Source organism: Haliotis rufescens, unplaced genomic scaffold, assembly GCF_023055435.1.
Source record: "Haliotis rufescens isolate VD_foot unplaced genomic scaffold, xgHalRufe1.0.p SCAF_19, whole genome shotgun sequence".
Lineage (NCBI taxonomy): Eukaryota > Metazoa > Mollusca > Gastropoda > Lepetellida > Haliotidae > Haliotis > Haliotis rufescens.
In genome coordinates, this window is record NW_025963879.1 from 23,242,889 (window position 1) to 23,262,482 (window position 19,594).

At 41.4% G+C, this 19,594-nt stretch overlaps 1 protein-coding gene across 2 annotated transcripts in view; it reads left to right on the forward strand.

Moving 5' to 3' along the window:
- The window catches only part of LOC124135340 (zinc finger protein 236-like), a 33,748-nt gene continuing 14,154 nt past the window's right edge, over window positions 1-19,594 (forward strand). For both annotated transcript variants that reach the window (XM_046500621.2, XM_046500623.2), the window contains exons 1-10: window positions 1-106; window positions 4,296-4,558; window positions 5,250-5,549; window positions 6,956-7,092; window positions 7,457-7,584; window positions 8,443-8,600; window positions 11,840-11,962; window positions 15,821-16,000; window positions 16,657-16,842; window positions 18,151-18,409. In XM_046500621.2, coding sequence (XP_046356577.1) covers window positions 55-106; window positions 4,296-4,558; window positions 5,250-5,549; window positions 6,956-7,092; window positions 7,457-7,584; window positions 8,443-8,600; window positions 11,840-11,962; window positions 15,821-16,000; window positions 16,657-16,842; window positions 18,151-18,409 — 1,786 coding nt within the window. In that variant the 5' untranslated portion in view covers window positions 1-54. The remainder of the gene's footprint in view (window positions 107-4,295; window positions 4,559-5,249; window positions 5,550-6,955; window positions 7,093-7,456; window positions 7,585-8,442; window positions 8,601-11,839; window positions 11,963-15,820; window positions 16,001-16,656; window positions 16,843-18,150; window positions 18,410-19,594) is intronic.

The following is a 19,594-nucleotide window of genomic DNA, read 5'->3' on the forward strand; positions in this document are numbered from 1 at the left end:
GTTATGATGTCAGCGTACTGATCACCGCCATTTTGGTTATAATTTGGCGAAAATATGTCCATAGAAGCTCATCCTGTAACTCATATACAGGTTGAAAATGTATCTGGTAAGATTAAACAGACGCAATGAGACTTCATTTCTTAAAGTAAAGAACAGTGTAATCCAAACTATGGTTGATGACCTAGTTAGAACGTGTTAATTTGGGTGTAGTTCCACAACCTTCTTACTCGCCCCGAAATACTTGGCGCAGTAATACGCTTCAATACATGAGGGAAGGTATTCCTACTCCCTAAGTTAGTTCCTCGGCTCATTGTACCGCCGCGGATGTTAGCGAAATGATCTGTGGTGAATGTTATCTACCTTAAAGTCAAGAATATGGTGTAAACTTTAATATCATTGCCGAGGCCATATTCTTTCCTCCCAAACCGAGGACATCGAGTATGATCGTTCAAGTGCTTGCTTCAAGCGCCGGCTTTGCCCACGGAACACAAGACATATTGAAAAAGTTAATAAAGTTCCCCACATAATACTCCTATGTTTCGTAGATATCATGTTGCATTGGTTGTCCCACATATTTGTCTCAGAGCCATTACTGAAATGTGTGTCTTGAAGTGGTAGATATATTGTTCATGAGTTGAAGTCATGGTGGGGAGTAAAATCTTCGTCAGGGTAAACATGGTACAATGTTGGCTAGATCTATATCTAGACCCAAATGCCCCTTACATCCCTTGTGTTTATTTATTTGTTATTGTGTTAACCATCTGTGGATGAGACAGAAAGATTGGCTTTTACCACTTTGGACCATTATTTCAAGCATATAAAACAATTTCAAAAGCACACAAACATTGTAAACTTGAAACACATTTAGCCTGTTCCTATTTTTGTTTTGTATTATTTCACATACAGTACTCTTCTGAACAACTGAGTGAATTGAAATGAATTCTTGGATTTGCAGAATGTTGCCACCTTTGCAAAGAAACGTAATGTTTTGTGATCACTGATAAAACTTGTGCCATCATAGTAGCCAGTTATTGTACACAGTCTCGATTATAGCCAACTGTTATGATTAAAAAGATTCATTAAGACAGAAGTAAACAGACTGACTGAGAAAATGCACTAAAGAGGCAAATACACACATTTCTCTAAAATGTTATGAAATCTTGACTTTTCTGAAGTCATCTGAAGTTGAATATTATCACACTCTTTATTCATTAGCTAATATTAGCGAAGCTGTTTATACAAAAGACACAACACATTTTTGTAAGATAAAGGCCCACAAAATATTGTTTTATCAAAGAGTTTCCAATTGGTTTTTGAAATTTGACTGAAAACACATCATCAAACATTTTTAGTATCATTTCCAGACTGACCTGACTGACCGGACACAGTTCTGGGGTCTATTCCTCAAAGCTATTGTAGCGTAGTGTTAATGATTGTAACTCCCATACTTGAACATAGACTTATGACTGACGTGCTACGATTGCTTTGTGGAACAGACCGCTGACTGTCGTCAAACAATGCTCTCACGTGATTTTACTGTTACAAGTCACTGGGTCTTTTTGCATATGTTTCTTTATCTGTTTTAACACATATTTTAAATTCCCTATGGTATGTTTTATTCAGTACTTTGTATAAATACTACAATTGATGGAAATAAAACTACCAGAAAAAAAAATACCTTATGTAAGCATGATGCTTAAGTTTCTAAGTAAAAAATTGATAAAATCTTGAAAATGTGCTAATCTGTTTTTCTCTAGTAAAATCAGTGAATTATAAAGCACATCAAAGAGGGCTATGCTCAAACCACATTACAATATTAACTCTATGTTGCATGTCAATTCAATCACTGCCCAATAGTTAAGGTATCATAAGGACTAGTAGAAATTTACCATTTTTAAGGGTTTTGCTATATGTTATTATAAGGACTAGTGAACTAAATGTTAGTTTCTACCCCTGTAAGGGTATACAATATGAATAAATCAGTATTCTTACTAGATATATTTGAAGTGTGACAATTAAATTAGATTCAAATAAATTATCAATTGATAATAGAATGTTAATGCATGTATTTGTATAAGTATATAATACAAAATTCAGCCTATTCATGTCTTACAAGGCATGGGGGCACGGGTTGCCCAGTCGTCTAAAGCGCCGCGATTCGCTGTGCAGAGTTGCGTCCCTTGGACATGCCAGAAACCTATGATCGTGGGTTCGAATCCCGGTTCGCTCCGATTATGTTTCTAGGTTTGTCAGCACCATACCCGTGCTCGTGGGTTTCACCGAAGTGGTAATCGTCTGATACCTGTGTCACTTCGGGCTTTCCTCCCACATGAAGCTGACACACCGTGATATAACTGGAATACTGTTAAAAGCGGCGTTAAACCCAACTCACTCACTCACTCACTCACTCACTCACTCACACAAGGCGGCGACTTAATGGATCCTGTGGTCAGACTCGGTGACTTGGTTGCTAGTGTGTGAGTGTACCCTGATGGTGTGGGTCATTGCTTCCAATATCAACCACAGGATTGTCTGGCCCATACTTGATTATGTACAGCCTGCCATCGTATAGCTGGAATATTGCTGAATGCAGCACCAAACGTCAAACTTATGGTACCTTTATACGGAAATATTGACACTGAGTGACTTCCCTCCATACAGGTACTGGACACACTGGCAAACAAATGCCATTTACCATTACCGTAAGAGAATGACAGTTGCAAACTTTAAGATACTTGTCTTGTAAAAAGTTGAAAATCCTTATTAGTGAGTGAGTTAATATTTAACGTTGCATCAGCATTATTTCAGCCATATAGTGACTAAACAAATCCTCAATACAGACCATAATAGCAGGCATACAGTACTTCTATGAGGCAATGATGCAATTCTGAATTGACATTTGTGACATTCAGTTATGGAGGTTCGACTTTTGTGTCAACTTTAGTTGTTTTTATGAATTATTTGAACCCCATCACTTGGATTAAGGATCAGCAACATGAAAGTGACTTAGCAGCGTTAGAAATTGGCACTAGTCCTGTAGTCCTTATCAAACTGCCCAATAGTAAAGGTGTCCTAAGGACTAGTAGAAATTGGCCCATTTTAAGGGTTTTGCTATATGTTATTATTTTAAGGACTAGTGGACAAAAACTGTTAGTTTCTAACCCTGCCTAGGTGACCAAAAATGACTCGGTAGATCTCTAGCGACTTACGGGATCAGGTGGTCAGACTCGCTGACTTGGTTGATGCATGTCATCGAAACCAATGGCGTGGATCAATGCGCATGACATTAATCACTGGATTGTCTGGCCGAGACTCGATTATTTACAGACCACCATTATATAGTTGGAATATTGCTGAGTGCGGCGTTAAACAACAAACCAACCAACCAACCAGTAGATCTCGAATCAGTGGATAATTATAAGCAATCGATCGATGGACTTTCAGAATAATGTTCCCAACCTGCAACACTTTATTCTTGGTAAATCACACCCGATATTGTCAGAATGCAAGATGTGACCTAAAAAATATTTGCATCTGTGATATGAATTGTACAAGGGAGATAACTCTGTATGTTAAGTCAATCAGCTTATACCTCTGTTAGTTTTAGTGATATGGTTGGTGCACATGGATTTCCAAGAGATCCAAGCTCCCCCTAAATGCAGTTCATAACATTGTTACTTCATCCCTTTATCTGTTACACTGCCTCTCTAATGCATTTATCCTTTTAATTCTGAATTTATTTCTTTGTTTGCAGCTCACAATTTCTTTCCCAAAAAATTATGAAAAAGAGTTTTCATTTCAGTAATAAGTGAACTTTACCGTTAATCAGTGATATACCGGTAGCCAGACAAGTAACTCATTAATTTGTCGTTTCAAGGAAACAACCCAAGCCGAATAGTTCTTTCTATTTTGTTTAAACTTTCTGCTCTGCCCATACTAAAAGCTCTCTTGCAATGTTTGTTCTTCTGTGGAAAGATATGACAAACAGTGACATGGTATCTCAGTGGGCTAGCACCATAAAACAGGCATTCGTCCTGACTTGTACAAGCAGACACACACACATATATGCACATTGCTAATAAGTGCAATCATTTTTAAAGCGACGTCAAACCCTATTTGACCTCACTCATAACACCACATGACAAACTAGCATTATGATATACAGTTACACAACAGTAGACCACCCAATGAAAACATAATTCAGGAATAAATTCTGAGGCTTTAGGTAATGTTTTAATCTTTTTAGAAATGAACAGTTTTACCATGTATGTTTTTTTCAACCTTTATAATTTCAGTTGCAGATTATGCCCAGTATATCACCCATGCGACGCCGGTACATGTTATGACAGATGGCGGCCCAGAGGGCGCCACCATGACTTTCATCGAGCACACAGTGCTCGATGCCAACCAGGTCTTGGAGCCACACCAAACCATCGAGGTCTACCAAGCCATTCAGCAGGGTGTCCTCGAACAGGTGGTGTTGGAACAGCCAATCATTGCACAGATAACAAACGGTGCAGCTGATGTGCAATCAGATATCAAACCACCTGTTGGCAAGGTAAGCAGATTATTTCGAAAAGTTATTTTTTTATGTCAAAATATTTTTACCTTGTGGATTTGTGTTTAAGCTCGAAAAATAATTATTCCTTCAATTGGTAATATGATCTTAAATATTTTGATACACAGTATTAATTCAGCAACATTTCATGGTTTCTTACCGGTCATGAAATCCCAGAAAAGTCATTTAGTTTGAGTTTCAGTTTTCCAAGCCTGGACTAGTTTTGGAAAATAGAAAATTGTTATGAAGTCAGAAAAATAATATTTTTGTATGTGTAATTTGTTTCTGGTGATATATCAGCAACAGAAAAAGAAATAAAACTCAACCATTGTCCGTTTTTCCTTGTTTACACTGGGGCGGTCGGGTAGCCTAGTGGTTAAAACGGTGGCTTGTCACGCCGAAGACCCTGGTTCAAATCCCCACATGGGTACAATGTGTCAAGCCCATTTTCTGGTGTCCCCTGGGATGATATTGCTGAAATATTGCTAAAAGCGACATAAAACCATACTCACTCCCTCACTTGTTTACAAGTTTTTGTTGTGATTTTTATTGATATAGTATCCTGGAAAAACTAGCATAATTCCCTGGAAAAGTCATGGAAAAGTAATTTGAATGTTGTAAAAAGAGTGTAAGTGTGACATTCACAGACCAAACATACAGATGTTTTCTGCAACCAATTTAACTATTACAGGGCCCGTTCAACTGTGAACTGTGTGACAAGATCTTCAAGAAATGGAACCAGCTGCAGCGTCACATGAAAACCCACGATGAGGACAAACCATTTCGATGTCTACAGTGTCCTGTGTCCTTCAACATGGAGGACAACCTCATCCTCCACCAGGCCACGCACGTGGCAGAGAACAGTGTCCCCACATGTCCCGAGTGCAACAAGAAGTTCTCGCGGGTTGCCAGTCTCAAAGCTCACATTATGATGCACGAGAAGGAGGAGAACTTGATGTGCCCGGAGTGTGGAGACGAGTTTAGTGTACAGGTAAATTGCAGGGCTACCATTGGTTCCCCATGTGAAGATCTATGTAAGAGTTAGTCTCCAACAATCCATGATTGTTGTAAAAGGCGACCACCGGGATCAGATGGTCAGGCTCGCTTACTTGGTTGATGCATGTCATTGTATCCTAATTGTGTAGATCAAGGCTCATGTCAATCGCTGGATGGTCTGGTCCTGACTTAATTATTTACAGAATGAGAATATTCCTGAGTGCAGCATTAAACAACAAACAACCAAATTAACATTGCCTCTATGTGATGCATGCTTCTGTTTGGAACAAACTGTCCACCTTTATTCACCTTCCACTGTCAGTTTTCAATCTGTCGGGCCACAGTGGACACATATGCTAAAAGGCTCTACAATTAGTTGTGCAGAGTTGTGTCCCTTTGCCAGGATCTGCTGATCACAGGTTTTAATCCTCAGTTGGCCTTGTATGGCGACCCTTGGCTTGTCATGCCCATATCAGAGCTCCTGGGTTTCAGGATATATGTCATGTACATTCTTATGTCAACAAAATATTGTTCAAAGCAGCCATAAAGCCAATTCTTTTCATGCACAGTGCTGTTCCACAAAATAATCTTGGCATGCTTACCATGGAGTTTTCTTCAAATATGGTTATTACTCTAAAGATTTATTTAACATGTTATCCCATATTTTCCAAATAATGAAAATCCTGGGCTCGATCATAGCACCACCAGTGGCTATTATGAGTTATGTCCTTGCTATGCCTCTCCTATTGACCAATCAGATTCAACCTCTCGTATCACTTGCATTTGTTTCAAACAAAACGGTGGCGCCCAGTCAAGACGATCTGATCGATAATCAAGATCTATATTGTGATAAAACGAGTCTTACACCGCGAAGTGCATCAAATCACGTGAGCACCTTGATTAAAAACATGAAAAGATTTAGTAAATATCTGTTGACAACGAGCTAGCGGTGCACACGCTTTGCAAATCCTGCAGTCGACCGAAATCTGCATGACACTCTACGAACCGGATTTCGATTTCGGTGCGCGATTTTGATTGGACTATGCATAGACTCGTTAGTCCAGCCAAAATGTAACTCCATAATACCAGCCTAGTTCGGCAAGGGTGGAAACTGGACTTTCATAGTCAGTTAACTCACTTGCCTCGGGAAGATGATTGTTGAAATGTATCCCATATTCACCCATATCATACTCCATGGTTTGTCTGCTGCATCTACAACCTGCAACATTGTGGACTTTCTCTTGCATCAACATGATACTGTGTATTTAAAATACCCATTAAACTTGACCCACTCAACTCTGGGAAGACCAATTGTTGGGGTATTTGTTTATACAGTAAATATACACTGATGTAGGAAAGCATGTAGTTGTACTGTAGTGTTGTCTCACCATGTGATTTCAGAGTCAGCTGGATCGACACATGCAGGAACACCGAGAGGAACACGAGGGAGCAAGACGGCATGCATGTCGGCAGTGTAACCAAGACTTCTCCAAACTCTCCCTGCTCAGGGAACACATGAAACAGCATTACAAAATCAAGTATGATCCGATGAATTCTATAGTTGATTCCGCTGTTTACCATGTTTACACGACATCTTATCCACCACTGGGATACTGTGTTAGAATCAGCCCTATTAACCAATGCTTTTCAGGTGACAAGGGCGGTCGGGTAGCCTAGTGGTTAAAGCGTTGGCTTGTCACGCCGAAGACCCGGGTTTGATTCCTGACATGGGTACTATGAGTGAAGCCCATTTCTGGTGTCCCCCGCCGTGATATTGCTGGAATATTGCTAAAAGAGGCGTAAAACCATACTCACTCACTCACTCACTCAGGTGACAAAAATGAAATTGGTTGTCCAGCTCAGTGATTTAACTTGTTGTTTATTTGATGGTATTGTTTGCAGGGCGTCTCTGTCTCATCGAACATACAAGAGGAACATCGATCGCTCTTCCTTCCATCATAAATGCAAACACTGCACCAAGACATTTCAGAAGCCCAGTCAACTGCTGAGACATGAGAGAATACACACAGGTAGGCTACTGAGACATGATAGAATACACACAGGTAAGCCTGCGAAGATCCAGGGTAGAATCCCATGCTTGCTGTAAAAGGTGACTATGCTTGTCTTAAGAGGCGACTAATGGGATCGGGTGGTCAGACTCACTGACTTGGTTGATGCATGTCATCGATCCCAATTGTGTGGATCGATGCTCATGTTGTCAATCACTAGATTGTCTGGTCCAGAATCAATTATTTACAGACCGCCTTCATATAGCTGAAATATTGCTGAGTGCGGTGTTAAACAACAAACAAAACAAACACACACACATATAGGTTACTGAGACATGAGAGAAACACACAGGTAGGTTACTGAGACATGATAGAATACACACAGGTAGGTTACTAAGACATGAGAGAAAACACACAGGTAGGTTACTGAGACATGAGAGAAACACACAGGTAGGTTACTGAGACATGATAGAATACACACAGGTAGGTTACTAAGACATGAGAGAAAACACACAGGTAGGTTACTGAGACATGAGAGAAACACACAGGTAGTTTACTGAGACATGATAGAATACACACAGGTAGGTTACTAAGACATGAGAGAAAACACACAGGTAGGTTACTGAGACATGAGAGAATAAACACAGGTAGGTTACTAAGACATGAGAGAATAAACACAGGTAGGTTACTAAGACATGAGAGAAAACACACAGGTAGGTTACTGAGACATGAGAGAATAAACACAGGTAGGTTACTGAGACATGGGAGAATACTCACAGGTAGGTTACTGACACATGAGAGAATACACAGGTAGGTTATTGAGATGTTGGAGAATGCTTAGTCTGTGTGCACTTATGTTTTCCTATGGGACTGTTTTAGGTGAGCGTCCATTCAAATGTAAGATCTGCAATAAGGCTTTCAACCAGAAAGGAGCACTACAGATCCACACCAGCAAACACACTGGAGAAAAACCTCACATGTGTGAATTCTGCCCCATGACATTTGCTCAGAAAGGAAATCTGCGAGCACATATACAGGTATGGAAACATGCGGGCTGTTGTCAAGTAGGTGGAACATGTTTGGTAATAGTGATATCAACCACCACTGATTTGTCTGTCCCAGATTTCTTTATTTAAAGGCCAACGTGCTATAGCAGGAACATTGCTGACTGTTCGCACCATCCATTCACTCATCTTAGTTTTGTCACAAGCCAAGGAAAACTTTCAATAACCATAATTTTTATACTTATCCTATCTCACACCATGCATTGCTTCCTTCTTCTCTCGATCCTAATGTGGAAACGTACTTGAACAAAGTTTCCAGATTCTAAAATCATTTCACCTGAACACATCCCAGCATCACCATGGTCACCACCCAAACAAATGGGTTGTGCACTGTATTCCTCTGTGTGTTACCTTACACAACTTGATCACCTGACTACCCCTGCCCTATTACTCTCTTCACCGGGATCGATCCCGCACATTCGCCCTCTCCAACTGTGGGAAGAAAAAACCTTGGATAAGGATCGTCATTCAAAGAATCGCTGTTTGAAGGAACAACATTCTTGGGATCGAGCATCCAAGGATGGCCTATGAGGGATCAACATTCCAGATCCATGGATTGACATTCACGGGCTTGTCGTTCACAGGATTGAGGTTCTACAGGTCAACCTCACGACAAGACACCCTTATAAGAGGTACGTCCCATTGATCCACGAGAAATTTTTGGGCATCATGAATCTCATTTCTCATCATGTTGGCACCATCACCCCTCTTCACTGTACTGTCTCCTCCAGTACTGCCAGTGGGAACCAAATGCCATGGTCTACCCCGTACCTGTTCGCCAACAGAATTCAATATGTTGCCCATGACATCACCCGAGATGAGCAAGCACCTCGAGGAACAACAAAATAAATAGCACCATTGACCTCAATTTAACCCATCACAGCATGACCTCCATGAGATCATTGTGTCAGTTCTTTTTGCAACAGAGGTTGCAGCCGCCAAGGACAACATGGCTTCCTCTCATCGGCTACAGGACAACTGGGACCTTCCGTCCCCAGCCATGCCTATTGAAGAGACTCCTGTAGGCAGAAAACTGGACCATACTGGCCGACCCCTTCGATTGCCATTATCAGGGATTCCACGCCCCGTCAGAGGGAGTATCCGGCCAGCCAGCTCCCTGTACGTTGATTTCCAAAACCAGCCATAGATTGTCTTGGTCCCAGCCCATGTACCCCAGAATTTTATTCACCGATTTTTCTTGACCCGAAGAAAGACAGTGTGAAGCTCCATATGATCTTCAACATGAAGACGTTCAAAGTGCTGTACCTGCCACGTTTTCACTTGACATCCATCGCACTACACTGAAACAATTATCCCGCCAGGGACCACATGGTCAGTCTGTTCCTGCATGATGCGTATCTGCACGTATCTGCAGTGGTGGCTTGTGAATTCGAATGTTTGCGCCTGAGTCTCTTTGTGGCCGTTCACTCCACTATCAATGGAAGCGGCTTTTCTTCAGGCCCCTTGGCTTTTTACCTGTATTATCAAAGTTCCGATCATGAAGTTCCTCCATGTTCAACAGATCATCCTCGAGGCATATATCGACGACTGTATTCAAACCCACACAGATCCAGACACCCTCGTGCAACACCTACAGTTCACACAGTAGCTTTTTCATTAGCTAGGCTGGCTTGTGAATGTCGTGAAGTCCAATATGACTCCCACTCAATGTCTCCCGTTCATCGGGGCTCTATTCAAAACCAAACAGGGCATGATGTTTGTTCACCCAGACAGGTGGTTGAAGATACAACGTTTAGTGCCATTGGCACTCAGACAGTTGCTACCTCTACACCAATGGCAAACAGCTTCTAGGTCTTCTGATGTCGGCACAAGCACTCACAGAAAGGGGTCAACTCCAGTTCCAACAATTCCAGTGCTTCCTGAAGCCCTTCCTGCAGGATGACAACTGCCCGGTCCCGATCAACCTCCCGGTATCACTTCAGCATCTCCAGTGGAGGCTAGTGAAGTCGAATGTTTGCGACCCAACACCTATTCATCGACGCCTCGCCTGTGGGATTGCGGCTCACCTCCATGATCTACAGATGGCAGGACGCTGGTCCAAATGAGAATTCATATCAACAACCTACAATTCTTGGCGGTCATTCTGGCTGTGTCCAACTGGTCAGAAATCTACTTTGCTGCAACTTCATTGCAAAGAATCGGCATCGGGTTCAGCCAGGCCGGTTGTTTACCATTCCTTCACTGACATCCATCCTGAACCCAGATAACCATGAAGTCATCTCCTTATGCCCCGGTTAGAGCTCTCTGCATCTACCTCCATGCAGCGGCACCGGTTAGAAGGGAGACTCTTCATCCCACTTTCCACGGTGACCACCACTAAAGTTTCCCATACCACAGTCTCAACTGTAGCTCCACTCGACCATCCTTCATGCCTACGCCTTTGCTTGATTGCCTCCTCCTGTGACATATCCAATCCACATGAGACTAGAGCCATCGCCTCTACTATGGCCTTGCACAGCAGCTGCACCCTGTCCGCCATCGTGGAGGCTTATTTTGGAACTCCGGCACAGTCTTTGCTTCCCAGTTAATGTTCGTTCATGAAACAATGTCCTAAATGAAAACATATAACACATTATACCTGATTTCATGATGTTACCTCCTACAAGCATAAAGTGGTCACATTGCCTGTTATAGTGTTTTTACCCACTCATGATATCTTATTATGCAGTTATATAGCTTAATGTTTGCGTCACTGTTCAGCACCAGCTTTCTCATGTATGTCCCACAGTTGTGGTCTAATACAGTCTTGGACACCTGCGCCCCCTGTCAAACCTTGGGATAAATGCACAGTGTGAGATAGGATAAGTTTAAAATATAGTTTTTAAACTTATCCTATCTCACACGCTATTTGCCCTCCCAACCATCCCGCATCACAGCTCCTCTTGCCTGTCAGCTCTAAGGAAGAGAATGATGTGGCAGAGATAGTCATGTGATCAAGTCATGTAACATCACATGCACAGGATTACAGTATGTTTAGGTGGTGACCATGGTGATGCTGGGATGTGTTCAGGTAAAATGTTTTCAGAAGCTGGAAACTTTGTTCAAGCACGTTTCCTCATAATGATCGAAAGAAGAAGGAAGAAAATGCATAGTGTGAGATAGGATAAGTATATAGATATACAAGTTAATGTAAAATTATTGAACAGTTGAATTGTAGCAAGATCAAATCAAGAGTTTTTTCCTTATTTCAGCGTGTGCACAATATTGCCAAAGATGGAAGTCGACCAACTTTTGAGTGTGAAGAGTGCAGCTGTGTCTTCAAGAAACTGGGGAGCCTAAACGCCCACATTAGCAGGGCGCACTCCGACACATCGGTATGTCCTACAAGAACCTATTTCACTGCCATTGCTGTGTGTTGTTTGTGAGATGCTGGCAATAATTTTCCTTATCTATATATGTTGAGAATCCATTGTATCAATATTGTTGATTCCAGTGATCAGTATTCATCAGTAAGTCACAAGCCTCATATGTTCACAGAAGTTATGCTTTAATGTGTAATGTCATTCATGTTCCTTGAAATAGCAAACTTCAATGAATACTTTGTTCAGTTATGTAACTGTAATATTTTGCCAATTAATTTTACCTTCTTTGTTTTTCATGAACACATGTGATTCATTTAATTCATAAATTGTAGATATATATTTTGGATTCAGGGTTGAACTTTCAATTTAACTTATCCTGACTCATACGAATTGCTTATCGCCTCTCATTTTCGAAAGGTAGTGGAAACTTCTTGTCCTGTTTTCCCAGAGAACAGAGAAAACATCTCACCCAATTGCCCCTGATCCGCAGAGGTGTACCAGAGCCACGTGATCAAGGCCGGCAATTCGTAACTCGCCATCTGTCTAGTTGGGAATTTTTTTCTGGGCTTCATAATCCAAGCCATCCGTTCAAAATTAACCTTTTTTTCAATAAAGATGTTTGCTTGGATTGTATTCTTTACTATTCTAAACATCATATCTAATGATTATTATGGGATGGAGTTCATCCGTCTGACCGGCTGCTTCTCAACGGGGACAAATTTTATCAAAACCTGTGTAAGTCAGAGGAAAGAGATTATACACACTGATGTTACTGGTCATGATCTCAAATGAGTTTCTACAGAGTTATGGCCCTTGCTCTGTGCTTTTCAGTTAATGCATACTGCCTGAAATTGGGACAAGTTTTCTCAGAACTACTGAAGTTACATGAATGATAGTTTTCATGCTTATTAGTGGCGTAGCTACCATGTAGCACAAAAAGCAAGTGCTTACACTTTGAAATCATTACAAAAATAATGTAAAATAAAAAAATTTATGAAAGGTACTTAAGTGTGTTCTTCTTTCAGGTCGTTTGTTATAGTTACATGATCTTTGGTTAATTTACAGGTTGACCCACCTACCAGTGTCAAAATTGTCGTTGATGAGTTGGTATGACATTGTTGTTTGGTTGTTACATTTCCTTTACCCTTTTTGCGAATACCTGGTGTCACAACTGATTTTCAGTGGTCCATTCATATTATTTTCACAGCTCTTTTGCCCTTTACACCAAGTAGAATCTTTCGGATAATCAGGTGGATAATATAGAGTGGTTATTCTCTTGCATTGACAATTTTTGTGTATATTAATTTCACATTTAATTATTTTTTCTGATGACATAAAGTGGCCCAAGTGCCAGTCTCTTCTTTAGCCTTTATTGGACTCTTGTTTATAAGTTATATTCACTACTATATGAACAAACAAAAGTGTAATGTGCTCCATGGCGGGGTACTGATAATGCTGTTTTCCTGTTTAATTTTCCCTTCGTCAGGTTTATTTTCCTCGTCCGCCATTGCTAATGGAAGGTTCTCCCATTTGGAATTTCTTTGGCCCCGTGGCTATTTACGCACCTCACCAAGCCCATCGTCCAATTCCTACACATTCCAGGCATCATCTTCGAATGCAACATCGACGACGGCATTCAGGCCAGTGAAGATCTGGTTATTCTTCTGCATCTCAATTTCTTTTTCATCCACTCGGCTGGCTGGTCAACGCAAAAAAATCATAAAGGATTCCCAATCAACGTCTTCAGTTTATCGGAGCCCCGTTCGACACTTGCAAGGCAAGAAGTTCCTGCCCCAGGATTGTTGCGATCGATTCAACACCTTGTTCCATTGGCACTCAGTTACTCATTCCGTGTCTAGGGCAACAACTTCGTGGTCTCCTGACGTCTGCACAGACTTTCAACAGGAGAGACAATTCCAGCGACCAATTCCGTGTTTTCTCAAGCCCTACCTTCAGAATGACGATTGTCAGGTTCTAAGCTCCATGACGAATCACCCACGGCCACATCTCCAATGGCTGCTTGTACCGTCGAACGTCTGCAAATGAGTCTCCATGTGGCTGTTTATCCTGACACTACATCTACTCTTCCAAGGGATGGGGAGCTCTTTGTCAGGAACTACAAGTGACAGGGCGGTTGTCTCTCAAAGAAATAACTTAGAGTTCAAAGCAGTGTCACATTGGGCAACACTAATTTGTGCCCCCAGTCTGATGATCCAGTCAGACAACCTATCCGTTGTCTGGTACGTAAACAAGATGGGCTCCTCCAACTTGATGTTACTAGTGTCTCTGGCACTTGACTTTTTTCAATTCATCGACTCACAATATTCAAGTTTAGGGCGAAACATATCCCCAACATCTTAGCCGCCTACCTGTCCTGACCCGACAAACCGTCTCCCACGGTATGGTGCCAACATCCAAGGATCTTTCAAGGTATTTGCTTGTTATTTCCGTGTCCCAACGTCGATCTTTTTGCAGCCCGCTTCAATACTCAGCTTTCCCGGTTCATATCTCATATCCCCCAACCTCAGGCTTGGGACCATGACACATGAGCAATCTCGTGTGAGGGCCTACACGCTTATGCCGTTCCCCGACCGGTGTTCTACCATGGGTCCTGCAGGAGATAACATCCACCAGTCACCTCACACTGCCCATTGGCCACACTCATCCAACTTGCAGACAGAAGATTTCATCATCTACCACTAAGGGACGACCTTCTTCAACCTCACTCCCCGTTGCTCCACTCGTCGCCGGCAAGCCTCAATCTGTGCATCTGGCTCATTCACAGAAATCCCTTGTTGCAAGGGTTACTCCAGAAAGGTAGCCAAGATCATTTTCCAGGCTCATAGATCTTCAACCAAGTCCCTGTCTGACCGAAAGTGGAAGGCTTTTGAGGCCTACTGTTGAACACATGATATTTCTAAACCTGCTACTGCTTCTCCATAACAAATTGCTGAATACCTACCATCTCCAGTTGCCACGTAAGCTTAGGGTTCTACCTTAGCTACTTATCTAACTTTGTCTGATTATGAGCCACTTCCCGAGAAGGAGTTTGAACGCATCATGTTTAAAACTGACTTTCTTTTCGCTCTCATGACAGCTGTTCGAGTGAGATAGATTCATGAATTAGAAGTAAACAGATTCCACTTCGAATGTACTCTGCACTAGAAAGCTTTCCTGTGCTTGCGATGGGATTTCATTGCCTAAAATCAACTTCCCGGACAACCTGATTGGTTGTTTACTATCCCACCACTGACATCCATTTGGCTGCAGTTATGGAAGGGGGGGGCACGGATGGCCCAGTTGTCTAAGGGGTCGCGATTCGCTGTGCAGAGTTGCATCCCTGGGGCACGCAAGAAACCTATGATTGTGGGTTCGAATTCCAGTTCGCCCCGATTGTGTTTCTAGGTTTGTCAGCACCATACCCAGGCTCGTGGGTTTCACCGAAGTGGTAAACATTAAGCTGACACGCCGTGATATAACTGGAATACTGTTCAAAGCCGCGTTAAACCCAACTCACTCACTCAATTATGGAAGGATGTTTCTGGAAATCCGATCCACTGATGTGTTTTTGGATTGTTAGATAGGAGAAAAAGAGAGAGTGACGAGTTACCGGTTTGGTCATGTGCTTCGTGCGCCTGTGTGGAGCGGAGGTGCATTTGGGTGAGATGTTTCCTCTGTTGTCCAGGACATTATTGGGGGTACATTATTGGGGGTACTCAAGATTCCGATTGCAAATTGCTTTTACAGGATTCTAAGATGAAACAAAAACAGATCTGTCTGTACCAAATGTCTAGTAATTGGAATGATTGAGCTAAACCTGAATTTCCAAGTTATGATATACATACATTACACAAACCCTCTTCTGTTTAGGATTTGCCAACTCAGGTAGAAGTGAGACGAGTTGGTGCAGAAGAAGCCAAGAGTCTCAATGAAACTGTTATACAACAACTCTTGGAGCTGTCAGACCAGGCCGCCGTCATGGACGGCACCGATGATGAGCAAGTCCAGGACCAGGACATCCGACAGAAGCAGGTGCTTGACCAGGACCAGGTGAGAAGTGTGGACATGCACCTGACTGATATAACTGGATCCTTGACCAGGTCCTCCCGTGGGCTTTCTGGGTTAGAATGGGTCCCCAGTAACCTGTGTTGGTTGTAAGAGGCTCCCTAATAAATCGGTTGGTTAGACTCTGGGCTGTATGGTACTAGTTTCAAACTGGCTAACTTCCATTCCAGACTACGCTTTGAAAAATAATTTGACAAAGTTCTTGATTCAAAGTTTGATAACTGAACAAAACAACATTCTCGTATGACTAATAGATGGCCGAAATTGTATCAAATTTTTAACCCATTGAAGCGAGAGACGATTTTGACTGAATCAGACGTCAAGCCCATAACTGTCTCTTGGAGTACCTTGTGTTAACCTTTTTGAAGGTGCATAATTTGAAAACTGATCTTTCTTGATCTGGTATGTGACGTTCAGATTGGTCGGATGAAAAGTTGTTCTGACCTGACCCATAATAGGATGTCATCAGGTCTATGTGTAGCAGTAGCGAGAACTAAGATCTGATTTTAAAGAGATTGGCCAAAATTACTTTGTGCAATAAGGCTACCAACCATTCAAATCCCATGGCTGCGCAAAATTCATGCAGTGTTATTTTTTGAGTGAGGTATATCTAGTAGAAGCCTATTGTATTTGTGTCACAGGCTGCACTAGCTGCAGGAGGTGCGTCTGACATCCTCCAACAGGCCCTGGAGAACAGTGGCCTGACCAATGGTCAGCCTACTTCAGTGGTCACCTCCATGCCGTCTTCCATCATCAACCCCGCAATTTCCACCATCACCGTTCATGACTCATCTACAGGGACTATCAAGAAACATGTCATCCGCAAAGTAAGTGTACTGATTCTTTTTAAAATGCTGCTATATGATATTGCTGTTGTGATGTTAAGTTTGAACTCCCACTTGTAAGAAACAATAACATTCGACACAAAAAGTGGTTTCCTAAAGATAAGACATCTTTGATTTTTCTCTTATATGTGGGGCACGGGTGGCCCAGTCGTCTAAGGTGCCACAATTCGCTGTGCAGAGTTACGTCCCTTGGGCACGCCAGAAACCTATGATTGTGGGTTCGAATCCTGGTTCGCCCCAATTATGTTTCTAGGTTTGTCAGCACAATACCCGTGCTCGTGGGTTTCACCGAAGTGGTAAACGTCTGAGACCTGCATCACTTCGGGCTTTCCTCCCACATCAAGCTGACACGCCGTGATATAAATGGAATACTGTTAAAAGTGGTATTATACCCAATTCTCTCACGCATTCTTTTATATGTCAGATTTCACAACTTTACCTGAAAAAGTGCATGTATGTTGGAAGATAAAGTATATAACAATAAACATCATACAAGAATTTGAGTGTATCGGGTGACTCTGAATCATCATTTGTGTCCGGAATTCATTATTATTTACTTATGTTCATAAAAAATAATTTAGAGAACCACAATATTGGATGAGAATGAGAATATTTGATTACATATGATACCAGTCTTATATGGAGATGATTTGAACAAATAATGAAACAATATATATTGATACAGAATGAAGTGTATTGTGTAACATGATTGGGTTTGACCGCCTCAGTGGTTTAGTGGTTGAACATCTGTCCAGAGAGTGGAAGGTCTGGTATCCCCGGCCGCATCATACCACAAGACGTTAAAGATGGTACTTTTTGTTACCCTGCATGGCACTCCGCATTCAGGGGCTAAAACAAGGACTGGAGGGCTCGTAGTCAGTTTACTGTGTCTGAGTGGGGTATTCATGTTTACAGTCGCATGGTATCTCGCCCTATAATGCATGTACTTCGCTATATAAGTGCAATAATCTCTGTTCACCCTATGATTATGTTTAATATCCCTGAGGTGTTGTTGCATCCCTGAAAACAACTTTGATGTTGATGAGAATGATGTCAAAGTCCTCGTCAGTGAAAATGAAAAACATAGTCCTCACAAAACATTTAACAATAAAAACTATTTTGTGGAAAACTTATGTATCAAAATTGCAACTCTCAAAAAGAACCAGCAACAAACTGAAATATATGCACCCTTATACCCAACAGGGCAGAAACCTGCACTGTTGTGCCATACTAGTATTCCTGTTGCTTTACGTCTTTGTGAGAGTTCATACCATATATGTATGTCTCCAGGTAAATGGTGTACGATGGCACCAGTGCACATACTGTTCCAAGGAATTCAAGAAGCCCAGCGATCTTGTCCGCCATATTCGTATCCACACCCATGAGAAGCCCTACAAGTGTACACAGTGTTTCCGGGCATTTGCTGTTAAGAGCACTCTAACAGCACACATCAAAACACACTCAGGGATCAAAGATTATGTGTGTAACGTGTGCAACAAACTCTTTTCAACCCAAGGGAGCCTCAAAGTCCATGTACGCCTACACACGGGTATGTAAATAATGTGGATGAAATATGCATTATCTCTTTACAGTTTAAGTTTCTTGTTTACGTTGAGTTCATTGGGATTTCCCAAACAAATGAGACTGTGTGCCTCAATGGAATTGCTTTAGAAAGGGATTGAAAGCCAGGAAGACTTTTGACGTATATGAACCTTGTGAATAATGTTCTGTTTCAGCAAAACATGGAATTAGACATGGCTCTTGACAGATTTACTAAAGTAATATGAAGAGAATCGGGTGGTCCTGAACTTCTTTTGAGTAGGATATAAATAATTGATAGGCTTTGTAGAGGTAACTTGTGTATCATGATAATTGGACCCACAAAATGTAAGGGGTTTAATGCTTAGTGTTACATTATTTCACTGAATATGGGGTGGGTATTGGAGGTTTGAAGTGTATCACAATATGTTACGATGCTCACGGCCATTTTTCAATATGTATCATTATATAGTGTTTGATGCTAAATATTAAATTCGGAAGTAATTTCAAACACCTGTATATGAATTGAAGTTTATGAATGGAACAAAATAAGATGCTGGTACAACGTAATGCAGCGTTAGAAATTGGCACTAGTCTTGTAGTCCTTGCCAAGCTGCCCTATAGTTAAGGTATCATAAGGACTAGTAGAAATTTGCCCTTTTAAAGGGTTTTGCTATATGTTATCATTATAAGGACTCCAGGTATTTGGCAAGTGTCTAACATTAAACACTAGATAAAAATAGCTGTTTGAATCTACCGATATACCAAGCATTAATAAATGATATTATGATATATATCTTGGAAAGAGTGAACCTCAATTGACCAATATACCGGTTAGTGCTCCCTATACTGAATGAAATGTTAAAATACCTCAGAATTTGCGTAAATTAGAAATTTGAACAAAATAAGTATTTGTTACCCTATTTACCTTAGTCCTTAGGGCCCTTAATCTTATACTTGGTTGAATTGTCTCTGTATTCTGCAAACCAGGGAATTCAAATGTTATGGATACATATGGCATCATACAATGTATCAGGACAGGATTCAAGACTGACCCCATGTATGTCTCACAGTATTATAGTGCAAGTTGAAAGAGAGTCCCATGTCAATAATCAGATCAACAAAAATTTATCCTGAAATTTTGGAGCAAAGAATAAAATTAACCTAAACACTCTTAAATCAGGAAACACCATGT